This window comes from Rhinichthys klamathensis, unplaced genomic scaffold (assembly GCF_029890125.1).
Source record: "Rhinichthys klamathensis goyatoka isolate OS25496 unplaced genomic scaffold, OSU_Roscu_1.1 h1tg000196l_1, whole genome shotgun sequence".
Classification (NCBI taxonomy): Eukaryota; Metazoa; Chordata; class Actinopteri; order Cypriniformes; family Leuciscidae; genus Rhinichthys; species Rhinichthys klamathensis.
The window spans coordinates 6,095,278-6,111,690 of NW_026606722.1; the positions used below are offsets into that span (position 1 = coordinate 6,095,278).

The 16,413-nt window shown below is 42.0% G+C and overlaps 1 protein-coding gene across 2 annotated transcripts in view; it reads left to right on the plus strand.

Moving 5' to 3' along the window:
* The first annotated feature begins 242 nt into the window (after positions 1-242).
* The window catches only part of si:dkey-239i20.4, a 40,922-nt gene continuing 24,751 nt past the window's right edge, over positions 243-16,413 (plus strand). Inside the window, exons 1-5 of one of the 2 annotated variants that reach the window (XM_056262762.1) lie at positions 243-490; positions 747-887; positions 3,106-3,294; positions 3,734-3,899; positions 4,413-4,555. In XM_056262762.1, coding sequence (XP_056118737.1) covers positions 756-887; positions 3,106-3,294; positions 3,734-3,899; positions 4,413-4,555 — 630 coding nt within the window. In that variant the 5' untranslated portion in view covers positions 243-490; positions 747-755. Of the gene's footprint in view, positions 491-696; positions 888-3,105; positions 3,295-3,733; positions 3,900-4,412; positions 4,556-16,413 lie in introns of those variants that run through there. The other variant, XM_056262761.1, reaches the window with a different exon arrangement.

Sequence of the window (16,413 nt, forward strand, 5' to 3'; positions counted from 1 at the left end):
TTATTTGTTACAACTAAGTTTTCTATACAGTATGTTGTTTCATTCTACTTTTGTTCCGATTATTGGATCAAAATAGCAGTGTAAGCTTCCAGCCTTACATTAGTTTTATTAAGCTTTAGACTATTGCGAAAACCATTGAACTCATCTTTGTTTTATGATAAGATTTATGACAACACCCAAAAGATAAGGACTTGCACGTCTGTGATAATGAGAAATGACTGAACATTCTTGATAGTCCTCAACATATAACCTACTTTGTTGTTGAGTTTTTTTTCCCCCCTTAATTATTCATTCCAGTTTGATCCACCTTAAACTAGTGCCAGCTGAGACCACCCTCCTCTTTGAGACTTGAGATGCGCTCAATTGGTCACATAACAGGCTGATTTCAATGAGACGGTTGCATGCAAAGCTGCTCTAACTATTAGGAACAGAAAAACATTGTTGTGGCATTTTTGAACTCTAAGGGCTTGAGACCATCTTCAGTTAAAAGGTAAGATTTATTTTGTGTCATAATTGTCCAGCTTACAGCATGACTGGTGTCTGTCTTTGTGTCATCATCTGCTGGCATGTGATATTTTTCTTAATGATTAACCAATGAATGCAGCACATCCATGCCAAACATTTTTAATGATTCTTGGAATACCTTATTAAATATGCATATCACAAATGACGTATAGACACTATAGTGTAATAGCGTGTCCTTTTTAATAACTGCATTTTCACATGACCATGTGCTTTTCATGCAGACTGACAGCATGGCTAAGCGTGTTGCTGTGATTGGAGCAGGAAGCTCTGGGCTGACCTCCATCAAATGCTGTCTGGATGAAGGGCTGGAGCCTGTGTGTTTTGAGAGCAGTGATGGCATTGGAGGACTCTGGAGGTTTAAGGTTGAAATTAAACTCAATTTTAAACATTTAATGTCTAAAATTTAAATAGCTTAACAATGAAGGTGAAGAGTGTCCTATCTGTGCCACCTGTGGTACCACACGAAAAACAATGACTGATGTAATGGTAATTGACTATAATGATTTTTAGCACACTATAATCTAAATAATACAAGATCAGGTGCCACTGCCATTAGCTCATGCCTTAATAATTAAAGCAGTATTGTTTAGTACACTACCATTCAAAAGTTTGGGGTCATTCGGTAAAGTTTTTGAAAGAAGTCTCTCATGCTCACCAAGGCTGCATTTATTTGATCAAAATACGGTAAAAATAGTAATATAATGAAATATTTTTTACAATTGTTTTCTATTTGAATATATTTTAACATTGTATTCCTTAGTTGTTGTACTGCTTAATATTTTTGTCGAAACTGTGATACATTGTTTCAGGATTCTTATGAATAGAAAGTTCAAAAGAACAGCATTTATTTGAAGTATAATTTTTCTGACATTATAAATGACGTTACTGTTACTTTAATAAATTTTAAGGCGCAATGTGTAAAAATTTTGAGTATCTATTAACAGAAATGCAATATGACATCCATAACTATGTGTTCAGTGGTGTATAAAGAACTTACTTCATAAACCGTAATGTTTTATTACCTTAGAAAAAGGGATTTATATCTACATAACCGCGGGCACCCCCTTCTATGAAGGTCGACATATTGTGACGTCATGTTTCTACCGTTGCCGACAGCAAACAAACAGCGCTACAGACCGCGTTTCGTCACTACATTGAAAGAGAAGCCGCAGAAAGCTAGAAGCTAGCCATAGACACCGTGAGTAGTGACTTTTCCCTTGTCAGTGTGTAATCCAACTAAAATATGTAGTTGTGTTGTTTTATTTAACTTAGTTCTTCTCCCTCGCTGTGTTATGGCTTTGCTATGTGGGGGTAAATGTGCTGGTTACGTTCGTGAGACAGCTGATTAGTAGGCTACTCTTGTCATTAACCGTAAAACAGTAACATGAATCACCAACCCGTCGATCGCGGTCGACAAGTCGATCTTGGAAGCATTTTAAGTCGATCGAGTTTCCAAAATCAGAGAAAAAAAGCCTATTGTGTGTGGTAAGTGGTGTCTAGGGGATGCGGAGGCGCGCACACTGTTACAATCACGTCATTTTTGCCGCGCGCACCTTTGGGCTCATGCGGAAGCGTCCAGTATAAACAAGGCTTAACGCTTTAACCAGCTCAGCCACAGTAACAGCTCATATTAGCCAGCTAAACTTTTACTACCCTGTTAGAAAAAATATATAGTTGCATAGTTTCATGTGGTTCTTCTCCCTCGCTGTATTATGGGTTTGCTATGTGGGGAGAAATGTGCTGGTTACGTTTGTGAGACAATCAGCTGATTACTATTATTATATTATGTATTAAGACCCTTCATCCTCACCTGACTATGGCTTTGTAAACTCTATCCATGATGTGGTTTATAATGGACTGTAGTACAGAAACTTGGTTTACGCTGGCTATTCTCTGCTGTCTCAGACGACGATGTTTGTCCCGTTTTAGCCACCGTAGCTTCTTCGAAAGGGAGGGGTGAGCAGTGGGCTGAGCCCTTAGTGCAAACTCGCAACCGAACCGCTAGATGTCGCTAAAAATCACACACTGCACCTTTAATGCATCCCTGATGAAGAGAAGTAATGATTTATTTTTAAAAAAGTCTGACTGAACCCAAACTTTGGAACGGAAGTGCCCATTCAATAATGATTATATTCATTGTTATTGTTGCACCATTTTAATTGATTTTCATTGTCATTTTTGTTGATGTTTTAGATTTAGATGTTTTTCTAAATATTTTTATGCTCTGACCTGTTTGACATGCATTTTATTAACTTAATATTGTCATTATTATTATTATTATTAATGATGATATGTTTTTAACAGGTTTCCCAAACACTGCCATTGGTCAACAAACAGATAGCCCCGCCCCAAACTTACAATATTGGATGAGACAGTTTTGTTTACACTTTTGAAAGCAAAAATAAAGTTATGCATTTTAAGATGGGATAGGAGGCAGTATTTTTACATTAAAATCTATATTACACACTTCACCTTTAATACAAAAAATTTCAAAGCTGCTAGTGATTTATTTATTTTTTGTATAAAAAATATCTGTTCTAATCAATCTGTTAAAATCTTTGTCCCTCTGTTCATTCACAGGAAAAACCTGAGGCAGAACGTTGCAGCATTTATCGTTCTCTCACAGTGAACACCTCTAAAGAGATGATGTGCTACAGTGATTTCCCTGTGCCGGATCATTACCCAAACTTCATGCACAACTCTCTGATCCTGCAGTACTTCAAACTCTATGCTGAGCACTTCAATCTGCTTAAGCACATTCACTTCCAGGTAGTTAACACAATGACACCGCATCCACTGAGATTTCTCCAAGAAATATATTTTTCCATCCATATTGGTCATATAGGACCAACGCATTCTCATCCCAAGGCGTCATATACTGGCGCTTTTGCCAAAGCGTCTACATCCGACGCACATGGTACCCTTTAGCGTCAATATAACACGCTTCGGTTATGGGTAGGTTTAGGTCTGGGGTAGTGTTAGGGTTAGACCACTAGGAGGCGCCATATATCTGCGTCTCATATTGACGCTAAAGGGTGCCATGTGCGTTAGACGCTTTGGCAAAAGCGTCAGTATATGACGCCTTGGGATGAGAACATCCTACTTCTCACATTATTGTAAGTGTGTGTATGAGTTTGTTTATAAGAATTATTCCTCTTATAAAGATGAAATGTAGCGTTTAAGCTCTACGTGGTTTGGTGTGTTTCAGACCACAGTTCGCAGAGTGAGGCAGAGGCCTGATTTTTCTGACTCGGGTCAGTGGGAGGTAGTGACCGCAGACAAAGATGGACAAGAGGAGAAACATGTGTTTGACGGGGTGCTTGTGTGCGCAGGACACTACACACAACCCATCAAACCCCTCACACACTTCCCAGGTGATCTGGCCATAAGACAACAGAATGTTAAAATGGCTTTACTATGCAGCATTCAGAACTATGTGTAATACTAATTCCCGGTATGGCTCTAATATGTATATAGAAGCATCAGTATATTGGGCAACACTTTATTTCAATGGTCCACTTTAGACATTCTACTAGCTAACTATAAGTAACTTTGCATCTACATGTCAACTACCAGTCATTAGACTATTAGTACACTGTCTACTTAAAGGACAAGTTCGGTGTTTTACACTTAAAGCCCTGTTTTAAGATCGTTTCTGATGAAATAGAACGGTTAAGATTGAAATTTGGACACATGCTGCTGGCCCGCGAATTTTCGGTTTCTGTGGTAGCACCCCATATGTGTGAGCATATCAGTGAACACCCCAGACCACTCGGTGAGTTTCACGTCTTTGTAAACTAAAGTTTACAGGGCTTTAAGTGTAAAATACCGAACAATTGAAATAAATTGTAACAGTATAACATTTACTGTAATTTTGTCTACTACAGGTATTGATACATTCCCTGGGACAGTAAATCACAGTTGGGAATATAAGGACCCTGATCCTTACTTTGGGAAGAGAGTTGTGATTGTTGGGATTGGGAATTCTAGTGGAGACATTGCCGTGGAGCTTAGCCGAGTGTGCGAGAAGGTGTCTAATATATTTTTTTACAGATAATTTCTCTAGTTTTAGATTCTCAGCAGGGTCAAAATCAGCATATATATGGAGGGGGTGTATCCTACCAATAGACAAATTAGTAACTGAGTAATATGTGTTCTTTTTATGACCCAACTGACCTTTTTCACATTAAATAATATTATTGCAATGTTCTGACAGCAAAAGGAAAAAATATATATTTTTCAAGAAAGGGAAAAATTAACAGAGAATGATTGATTACAGTATATCAAAAGGTATATAACCAAATAGTCCTAAACAAATTAATGTCAAAATTAGGATATTTTACAGTTTTTTTTAACAATCGCTAGAATACATTTCTCAGTACTTAGGTTTCTTTTTCAAAACTCTTCACACAGTGACAACATGACATCATGACTTTGCGTAAACATACACGCCACTTTCAATTCAAGTGGCGTGTTATTTATACGCATTTTGAGCTATCCGCGTGTATGTCCACGCCGAAATCTTTTGCGTGTATGTCTACGCCATTAAATGTCCGAGTGATTCCGCGTGTATGTGTACGCCGTTAAATGTCCGAGCGAAACGAAGCAAAATCTATATCTACATCTGTGGAGCGATATTTCTTTTCCTAGGATGGTAGGAGAACACTCATAAATGGTATTAACCCCAGTGACGGGTAGGTTTAGGGACGGGGTTGGGGTAGGTCATATATTTATATATGCATAATACAGTAATATAACGTTAAGTCAAAGGCGTTGATAAACACGCTGAAAAGCGATTATGCGTGTTGATAGCACGCCAAAAATGGAAATACGAATTGGCGTGTCATACATACGCCATTTCATGAGATCAGTCACAGTGAACACAACATCAGTCTGTGGGCTAAACTATGGATCATTTATCATTGCTTTGGCACAAAATGCATTCAATGATGACATCTTTCAAATTGCATGAATACATTCCTCACTTAGACACAAACAGGCCAGTAGGTTGTACCTACAGGCCAGTTTGCACGTTTACATACTCTCGTCAAAACTGTAAGTTCAAAACCTAACATATTGCAAAATTGAATAAGACAGCAATTTGCCACATTTCTACAGTAATACCATTATAAAATATATTCCAAATCTAAAAAAAAATAATATCAAATCAAAACAACTAGATGTACTGTAGCTGAACACCTACACAAGTACATGCAACATATACTGCCGTGAATTAGAAAAAATAGTGAACTGTCATTCTTATTTTGTAAAGAAGCTTTACAAAAGCAAACATTGTATAATGTTGGTGTTTTCATGTCATTGTTTTATGAGTGAAAAAGTGAGATTGTTGGGTGACAACCCTTGATAGTGTTATGTAAGAATGAGTTGATTAATTGTTAGCAAGGTTTCAGACACACAGATGAAGATCAGGATAAAGTTCAAATGCAGGGTTTAATAATAATCCAACAGGCAAAATATCAAGGTCTGTAGGAACACATTTACTAACGCAAAAGAGACCGGACAAACACTGAGTGAAGGTGAGTAACTTAGTTCACACTGTAGGGGCTTAATGCTCAATTCCGATTTTTTGAAAAATTTGGATTTTTTTGCAAGGCCGTTCACATTTCCAATTAAATGCGACCTTTTGTGATCTCCTGTGTGAACGTGAACGTGAAATGACCCAGAAGTGACCCGTATGCGCAGAAGAGTACTCAATGGTCAACGGCGTCACTTGTTGTTTGCGGAAGTAGCTAAACATGGATGTCAACAGTGGAGCTCGTTTAGCAATATTAAAGTTATTTTCCCAACAGAGCCAGCACAATTACAATCTTCTCATTCCCGCCTACTTCAACGCAGAATTATGACGTTTGTCGCATATCAATGACGTGCGGGTCGGATACATGTGACCTGGCCGTTCAGATTGAAGTCGCATTTCAAAAGATCGGATACATATCGGATTTGGACCACATACCCAAGTGGCCTGGGTCGCCTTTGAAAAGATCGGATATGTGTCGTTCAGACTGTCATGAAAAGAAAAGAATTGGGTTGTTTCAACCTGCAGTGTGAACGTAGCCTTAAATACACATGGTGATTAACTAAATGACAAACAGCTGTGATGAAGATTAGTGTCCATGGAAACTGATCAGTGGCGGGAAACAAAGGAACACGTGACTGATGAATACAAACTAAAAGTCCGTGAAAATGAACCAACACAACTGATATTTCGTAACATGTATGAAGTGTTTTGGTTGTAGTGTGTTTTGAATGTGAAATTAACTGCTATATAGTTTAAAGTTGGTTATGACAGCTGTGTGTGTAGAGTTTTGAAAAAGTTACCTAAGTATTGAGAAATACCTTCTAGCGATTGTAAAAAAATATATATACAAAGAAAACTGTAACATACAGTATATTAATATTAAAATAATACACGGCCTACTGACTAATTCATTCAGCCAATTATCTATTTTAATGTGTGGGAGCAAGAGAAGGCAGGGAGAGGCCAGGATCTAACTGCAGGGGGGTTTATAAAAAAAAAAAAAAAAAAATAACCTAGAACACAGTGAAACAAAGGAATGAACACTAGCAAACATGAAACCATTACAATCAAAAACTGACAAAGCAACAAGAGAAACACAAGGCCTATTTGGTGTGTTCACGCCATGCCGTAATTTCGATATGACAAAACGTGACATACTACTCTGACAGGGAATTATGCATTTCTATGGTAACACTATTAATGCCTAAATTCACAAGTTGAAATTTTTTATTAAGGGAACTACGACATGGCGTGAACACACCTATATGACTGTGGTATAAAGCAGGTCTCGATTGCTAATGAGCAGGGGCGTAGAATTTAGTAGGGACTGTAAGAAAAAATGATGTGGACGTCGAAGATCTCAAAAATTAAGTTCATTACAGCATAGCAGTGGCAAGATACCCGGAGCACCTTGGGTTCACCGGCGTCCAAATGAACCCCGAAATAATCTCAGCTCAAACATTTTATACTGTATTCCATTCGTCTTCCCCCTCAGCATGTAAATGAAGTACAAGAGTCAGCCCATTTCCCCAGTCCTGATCTCATCAACATAACAGTCTCATTCCCATCTTGATGATAATCCAATCAGCCCAACTGATTCTTTTAACTTACAATAGGGAGAACAGGACTGGCAGAACTCTCATGCTTAACAGGTGACATCATCATCACAACTCCAAAGTGCAAAACACAATGTACATCACTTCAATGTAGAACGGTCAAATGTTAAGGTGATAACTTTTATTTTAAGTCCCTGTAATCAATATGGTTCTTGATTGCCTGCTGTCGCTCCCATGCTATAGGTGATAACCGTGACTGTGCATATTACTGAGATTGGAATGAATTGTCTCTATGATAAATAAGCTCTTTTAGTGAAGGAACATTTACATATATATATTAGAGTGGAAGTTGGATCGGAGCAGACTATAATTTCTTACAGTCCCCCCTTTGATGCTCTTGGCCCATAAGAAGCATCACATCCACTCCCTTTTCATAGATAACACCTCCCTTCCCTGGTGGGCAGGTGCCCAGTGGCGGTGAAGCCCTGGCTTAGGTTGTCCCCCAATGGCCATCGGAGAATCTAACCCGTCGTTGGGTCGACACCTCATGCACACTGGTTTCAGCTCTACTTCACTTGAGCAGAATTATCATAGTTTGCGTTGTTAAAAAATTATTATTTTTTTTATTTTTATTTTTTTAGGGTTTGAAAGAGGTAATCAAGAACCATCACATCCAACGGGAATGTCCAATATTGATCATAGAATTATCTTCAATCTGACGTTTCAACATGGAACACGTACAGCATAACATAATGCACTGACCGATTATAAAAATGATACACAAACAGCAGTTTTAAAGGTCATGCATTTGTTATTTGCATAACTCAAACAATCAATAGACAGTATAATTGTGTGTGTGTGTGTGTGTGTGTGCGCGTGTGTGTGTGTGTGTGTGTGTGTGTGTGTGTGTGTGTGTGTGTGTGTGTGTGTGTGTGTGTGTGTGTGTGTGTGTGTGTGTGTGTGTGTGTGTGTGTGTGTGTGTGTGGTTTTTCATTTTGTCATGTGTTTTGTGTCCATTTTCTCAGTGTGGACATCCTTTATCCACTTGTTTTTCCTCTATGTGGAAAGACTGCTGTCCGTAGTCTCTGCAATGGTTTGTTTCTGAAATCTCCTCTTATTTCTCTTCTCATTGTCCATTCTTTTCAACTTGGAACATAAGTCTTTCTAGAAGAAGCAGTCACTGGTGTTGTTCGAGTCTGTGCCTCTTCATCAGTTCCATCCATCCCATGGTGGGTCTCAGGGTCTTGCATATCTGTAAATCTCTGTATTCTGTTCTTTTTCTTGAGAAAATCCCCTGGCTCCACTGGTTCTACTTCCTTCTCGTCCTTCAAACGACCATATCATCTTTCTCCAGGAGGTTACACATTTCAGACAAACATCTCGATGCTTATATCTGAAACAATGATCAAAAGAAGAGGTTGCCCCCCTTTCCCCCACATTCATCTTTTCACATTCAAACATGAAAGTCACAGAATTTTCATCTCAAAACATCAAACATTGGTAATGTTCTTAAAAAATAATTTCTAAGCATAATGCCATTAAAACATTTATTAAAATTACAACTACATATCAATGCTAATAAAACATGTTTCATAAATCATAAAGAATCACCCCCCTTTTGATAGTAAACCTTTTTCTAAAATGTGTTACTATCATAAAACTAATTCTAATTTGCATCAGCATCTGCTTGTGACTGAGCTACAGTCATGTTGCTCGTGCAGTGATATGTTTGACAAGGTGTGAATCGCTTCTTCTTTATTTCCTTTCAACAGTGCCAACTGGGTTTCTAAATTGACTATTTTCTTAAACAAACCACGATAGCCCATCTTTCTTTTGTGTGAAAAGTGACACTGTCTTGTCTTGTGCCCCATCATTCCACAAGCAAAACAAACAACTTCCTGATCTTCCTTTCTTTTCTCCAAACAGTGCCTTTCAATGTGACCATTCTTTCCACATGCATGACAGACAAAGCTTTGAAGAGGTCTCTCATTGTCTTGACAATGTCTAGCAATGTGACCAGCTTTTCCACATGCATAGCAAAGAATAACACCTTCTGAATTTATTCTTGCAAATCTCCTTGGTCTATGATGGGAACCATTAGATAATGTAGAACATTCTCTCCCACCTAAGGCTGCAACTGGATGTCTAGATTTGGCAGTTTTCATTTGAATATTTGCATTAGCATTATTTAAGTAAAACTGTGTCATTTTACTAATAATGTCATTATATTCAGAGAGTGGTGTCACAAGCATTGTCACAGCAGACCGGGTGAGTGGTTCACATTTGTTAATCAAGGCAGACTTGAAACTGACATCATTCTTAGTAATATCGGGATTGCCACTGAAAGTTTTAAACCTCTCCAATAATCGTTCTGAAAATGCAGCTGGATGCTCCCCTTTCCTCATGTGCATCTCAGATATTTTATCCCAATTAACTGACATCACACCTAAGACTTCAAGCAGTGCCTTTTTCCTCTCTGACTTATTAGCCTTTCTGTCCTTTACTTTCTGAATTAAGGCTCCAGACAAAGTGTCAGACAAGCACATTCTCAACAAAACGCATGCATCACCATCTGTTAAATTGTAAACTTCAGCATATTCCTCCAAGTTGTTCAGAAAATCTAATTGATCTTGTTTGGCAGGATCAAATTTACCAATATTCTTGATCACAGTTTCTAGTCCAGTTGGATTAAATCCTCGGACTATGGTAGAGGTCATTGGTTCTTCCCTTCCTTCACTAGCACGCATAGTCGTAGTAGTATGGACTGGTGCCATGGGAAATTTTTCCCAACCCTCAGTGCTGTCTTCCTGCAAATCTGGCATTTCTGGAACTGGGTTACATAATGTGACACCTAACAATGTCTTTCTACTGTTTTTCTCAGTTGTGCCATTCTTTATCATAAACTGACAAGCCGCCTTTGCTTCCTCCAAATTGTTGGACAATGTTTCCACAGATGATTTAAGCATACTATTGTTAGTTCTAAGAAGTGCGATCTCATTCTGCATCTTGACCTTTTCTTCTTTCCATATCGTTTCACTAGCCAGGTAATTTTTTGTAGAAATTACCCCAACACTGAGTCGCTCATTTTCAGCCTCTAACTCATCTACTCTCCTCCTAGTTACTTTGTATGAAGCAAAAAGTGCTTGAAGCGCATTAGCAATTTTCCCATTTTTGTTCTTAGGCATTTTGGGATCATTTTCAAACTTAGAGATAGCCCACTTGTACGGTTTGTCAACAATATTCTCTATTCCGTCAAACATTCCCTGAGAACCGTGTTTAGCGATGTATTTAACAATAATTTCTTCCATTTTCAAAAGTCTTATCAGGCTTTAGAGCAGGGGTCTCAAACTCGCGGCCCGCGGGCCATTTGCGGCCCGCGGGGTGATATTTTGTGGCCCCATACTTGACATTAAAGTGTAATGTTAGTGCGGCCCGTCGTTGCGTGTGCCGCGTTTTAAATGGGCTACCATACGGTGGGTTTGTTGTCAATAGTTGCCATAGACAACCGCTAAGTACAAACATACTGCGCGCCTGGAAAAAATGAGCGCGTCGCTTCAATTATGAGCGCGCTTGCCGCGCACGCGCACCTACATTTGAAATAACGAACTTGAGCTCGCAAAATATGTGAGCGCGATATGTGAACTGCCCCTTGTCGAGCTACCACCAATCAGGCCGCGAGCTACTGGTAGCTCGCGAGCGACGTGTTGGAGAGAGACCCTGCTTTAAAACAATGTGAGAATAATCATTTTGAGCTTGTAAAATGTGTCTAACAGGTTGATAAGAAGGTTTGCTTCGATTTGTGCAGTCAGTAATTTGCCTGAGACACTATACATGTGTAGAAAGAATTCAATAAGAAGGGCAGACATGACTGCAAATATTTGTATTTCAAAAGCAATAATTGTTTTTCTAAGTATATAATAAAAGGAAATGTGCCTTCCAAAAAAAACATTCAATATCATTAATGTGTTGTATAAAGAAAATAAAAAGGACATAAGCAAATATAAATATTACAAATATGTGTTATAGACAAAGAAAGTTTGTAAAATGAACTTCAACTGTCAGAAGGACAGCTCATGAAGAACCAATCATGTACAGAAAGGAATGTTCAAATTCAGAGGAACAGTTCAGAAGAAACGTTAATAATAAAGATTGAGAAGATTGGATCAGTTGTGCTCCTTTTTTGGAATACTTGAATACTATTTTTTGTGGAATACTTGATGCGGCCCAGCCTGACCCAGACTCTACCTCCAGCGGCCCCCAGTTAAGTTGAGTTTGAGACCCCTGCTTTAGAGTATCTCGTGATCTAATAGTTATTCACAAAGTCTGATTTTAAATAACTACACGTTATCTAGTTCCTTTGAGATATCCGTCTAATTATTCACAGCTTCAGTAGGCCTACTTCGGACGCAAATTAACAAAATAGCCCCACTACCTGAGGCTTCTAAACTTAACCATGGCCACAATCCATTTGACCTTAAATTTCACTACACAAAACAGTTTTAAAAAACACTGTACAAAACCACACTACGTCGTGTTTTATGTTATTTTCTTAAAACAGTTTACTTATCCACAGTACTTCGGGCATAAACAATATCAAATTTAAAACACTGCCACAGTACGTCGGGCAAAACCACACTGCTTCGGGTTCTTGTTTTAAACTCCACAGAGCCGTAAAGTGTCAGACTCACTAATCTACACTATAAAACACAATGGTTGTGAAATAATTCTGTGACCACACTGCGTCGGGTCTTATTCACTTACTTTAGAATTTCCTCAGAATTATAACAACTTCACAATCGGTTTCAAGTACATTAGAAACATACACATTTGTTTCAGTTACTTTAGAAACAACTGATCTAATATAATTCTGCCACCACACTACTTCGGGTTGATTCACTTACTTTAGAATCTCAACAGAATTATAAGAGACCGACACCAAGTTTCAGTTACTTTAGAAACTTTACACTTAAGCACTTTGTTTCAACTACTTTAGAAACAACAATTCCAATACAACTCTGTCACCACACTACTTCGGGCTGATTCAATTCCGTTAGAATCTTAAACAAAATCGTACAGAATAGGCTTAACAACTCCTCCTGCTAAGACTGAATAAACCAAATTCTCTTCTGTCCTTAAATTTTCCTTTTCTAGATTTTTTTAAACGAGGGGTTTCCTGACAAAAAACAGCATAAATGAAAGAAAACGAATCGGTTACCTAACGTAACCTCGGTTCTCTCTAGATGAGGGAACGAGTATTGCGTAAGCTAGCTTACGCTGCGGGAAAGATTCATCTTTGCTGAGAATTTGAAGCCAAAAAATTATTTCATAATTTGTATCCATTGACAACGCAGTTCCTCTGCGGCAGACCTTGAGCAGGCTAGCTAGCGGCTCATTGGTTCGCTCAGAGAGAACTGCTTAAGCCTATGGGAGAGCGGGGCTGAACCTGCTGCCAATGAGAAGCGCCCGCGCGCTCATTGCGTCATGGCCCGCCAGAATGGGCGTGGCTATGGTGTATATAACAGTCTCTCCCAGGCTTATATGTTGATTTATTTCAGCGTGAAGCGAAACGCTAGTAGCGCAAGCACGGCCGGGAACGCAATACTCGTTCCCTCAACTAGAGAGAACCGAGGTTACGTTAGGTAACCGATTCGTTCTCTTACGAGAGGTTCTCTCGTATTGCGTAAGCTAGCTTACGCTGCGGGAACACCTGGTCAACGCCGTGCGCGCTATGAATCCACTCATGAATCCCGGGGAGATACCGGGGGATTCTTAACGTGGAGTGAATGTAATATGAGGCCGGCAGAGCGGGCACATGAAGTGTATACATAAGCATCTAAGGGGAGCACAAGGGGCGAACCGGTTGTGTGAGGGACTCCCAGTAATGCAGCTTCTTAGGGAGCTGATCGTTAGACGGCTAGTACTTTTGGCTGCAAGGCGGGAACTTCCAAGTTGTAAAATCTGACAAAGGTGGACGGGGAGGCCCATCCCGCGGCCACACAAATGTCATGAATGGAAATTCCACAGGACCATGCCCACGATGAGGCCATGCCTCTAGTGGAGTGAGCCCTGATGCCCAGAGGGCAGGGCAGGCATTTAGATGCGTAAGCAGAGGCAATCGCGTCCACTATCCATCTAGACAGCGTCTGTTTTGAGGCGGCCAGACCCTTGGTGCGCCCCCCAAACGACACGAAAAGCTGCTCAGCGCGTCTGAACGCGGCAGCGCGCGTAGTGTACAATCTCAGGGCCCGCACCGGGCAGAGGAGATTGGCGTCGCGCTCACTATCGGATGAAGGTAGAGCCGATAGGGAAATAATCTGAGCCCTGAACGGGGTACCAATCGCCTTCGGGACATAGCCATGCCTAGGTTTGAGAATGACGACAGAATCATTCGGTCCAAACTCAAGACACGCGGCGCTGGAAAACGGTTTTGAGCGAGAGGTATTTTAGGTCCACAGACTCGAGCGGTTCGAACGGGGGTGCTTTCAAAGCTTCGAGAACTATAGAAAGATCCCAGATAGGAACCGAAGGGGGGCGCGGAGGGTTCATCCTCTTAGCTCCCCTGAGGAAGCGGATGACTAACTCGTCTTTGCCCAGGGACTGAGCGCGTCGGGGTTCAGTGAACGCCGCGACGGCTGCCACGTAAACCTTGAGAGTGGAGGGGGACCTGCCCTTGTCCAGCATCTCTTGAAGGAAAACAAGCAAAGACGGCACCTCGCACGACCGTGGGTCCAGATTTTTGTCGGTGCACCATTTTGAGAACACAGACCATTTAGATGCATAGAGCCTTCTCGTGGAAGGTGCTCTAGCCTGTATGATAGTGTTTCTTACTCCCTCTGGCAAATCGACGAATAGTCGTTGATCACCCATGCATGGAGCGCCCAACGCTGTGGATGGGGGTGCCAGATCGTGCCGCGAGCTTGAGAGAGGAGATCTGCTCTGACTGGGATGGGCCACGGGGCTGTCTGTGACAGCTGAGTGAGCTCCGGAACCCAAGTCTGACTCTCCCAGCGCGGGGCTATGAGGAGCACCGAGTGGCGTGTGTCCCTGATCCTCTGAATTACCTGCGGTAGCAGAGCGATTGGAGGGAATGCATAGAGCGGGCGGCGAGGCCATTCCTGGGCTAGCGCGTCCTCGCTCCTTGAAAAAAATATTGGGCAGTGAGCGTTCTCCTCTGACGCGAAGAGGTCCACTTCTGCTCTGCCGAATAGCCGCCACAGTATTTGGACCGTTTGTGTGTTCAGGGACCATTCTCCTGTGGAGATGAGGTTCCTGGACAGTATGTCCGGACCGTCGTTCAGATGGCCCGGCACATGCGTCGCTCTGAGCGAGAGCAGGCGGCTCTGAGACCAAACTAGAATGCGGTGTGTCAGCAGGAAGAGATTCCTGGATCTGACACCGCCCTGACGGTTGAGATAGGAGACCACAGCCATGTTGTCTGAACGGATCAGGACGTGGTGTCCCCGAATGAGCGGGAGGAAGCGCGAGAGCGCGTTCTCGACCGCAAGCATTTCCAGACAGTTTATGTGCAAGGGGCTTTCCTGAGTCGACCAATGGCCGAAGGCCGGTGAGCCCTCGCAGACCGCCCCCCAACCCGTGTTGGATGCGTCTGTCGAGATGACCTTTCGGCGGGAAAAGGTCCCCATCGTGACGCCTCGCCGAAACCATTCTGCTACTGTCCATGGCTGCAGTGCCGTGAGACATGTCTGCGTAACCCTGATCAGCTGGCGGCCCGTGTTCCACGCGCGGTGGGGTACACGGCTTTTTAACCAGAGCTGAAGCGGGCGCATGTGCAGAAGGCCCAGCTGAAGCACAGCGGAGGCTGAGGCCATGTAACCCAGCATCCTCTGAAAAGTTTTCAGAGGTGTGCGGGTGCCCATCTGAAAAGAGGCGGCTAGTCACTGAACACTGCGCGCGCGCTGTGTAGACAGGCGAGCCGTCATTGTGACCGAGTTCAAATCTATTCCTAGGAAGGAAATCGATTGACTGGGTTGAAGGGAGCTCTTTGTCCAGTTGACAGAGAGGCCCAGCGTTTTCAGATGGTCGAGGAAACTGCGCGGTGCGACAGAAGCTCCGTCCGTGATTGAGCCAAAATCAGCCAGTCGTCCAGATAATTCAATATGCGCAGCCCCTGGCTCCGCAGGGGGGCGAGCGCCGTATCCATACACTTCGTGAAGGTACGGGGCGCCAGGGATAAGCCGAACGGGAGAACGGCGTATTGATAAACATGACCCTCGAAGGCGAAACGTAAGAATGGCCTGTGACGGGGATTTATCTGGATCTGAAAATAGGCGTCTTTCAGGTCTAGAGAGATGAACCAGTCCCCCTGGCGCACCTGCGCGAGGAGTTTCCTGATAGTCAGCATCTTGAACGGTCTCTTCATGAGCACTTTGTTCAAAAACCTGAGATCTAAAATCGGTCTGAGGCCGCCGTCTTTCTTGGGAACCAGAAAATAACGGCCGTAAAACCCCGACTCGGTCATAGATGGCGGGACTCTCTCTGTAGCGCCCTTTTGCAACAGCGTCGCAATTTCTGAGCGGAGCGTGTTGGCGGCCAGCGGGCTGACAGTAGATTCGAGGCGAGCGCGCGAACGAGGCGGGCGGCGGCGAAACTGTAGCAGATAGCCGTTCTTTATAATGCTTAGCACCCACGGGGAAATGCCTGGAATGGCTTCCCACGCTTTGGAGCATGCGGCTAGTGGCCGAATGGCTATATCGCCCTGATTGCTGCACAAAGCGGGCTGGACACAGTGTGTGGGCGCGCTTTGACTGTGTGTGGCAACGGGACTTACACTCAGAG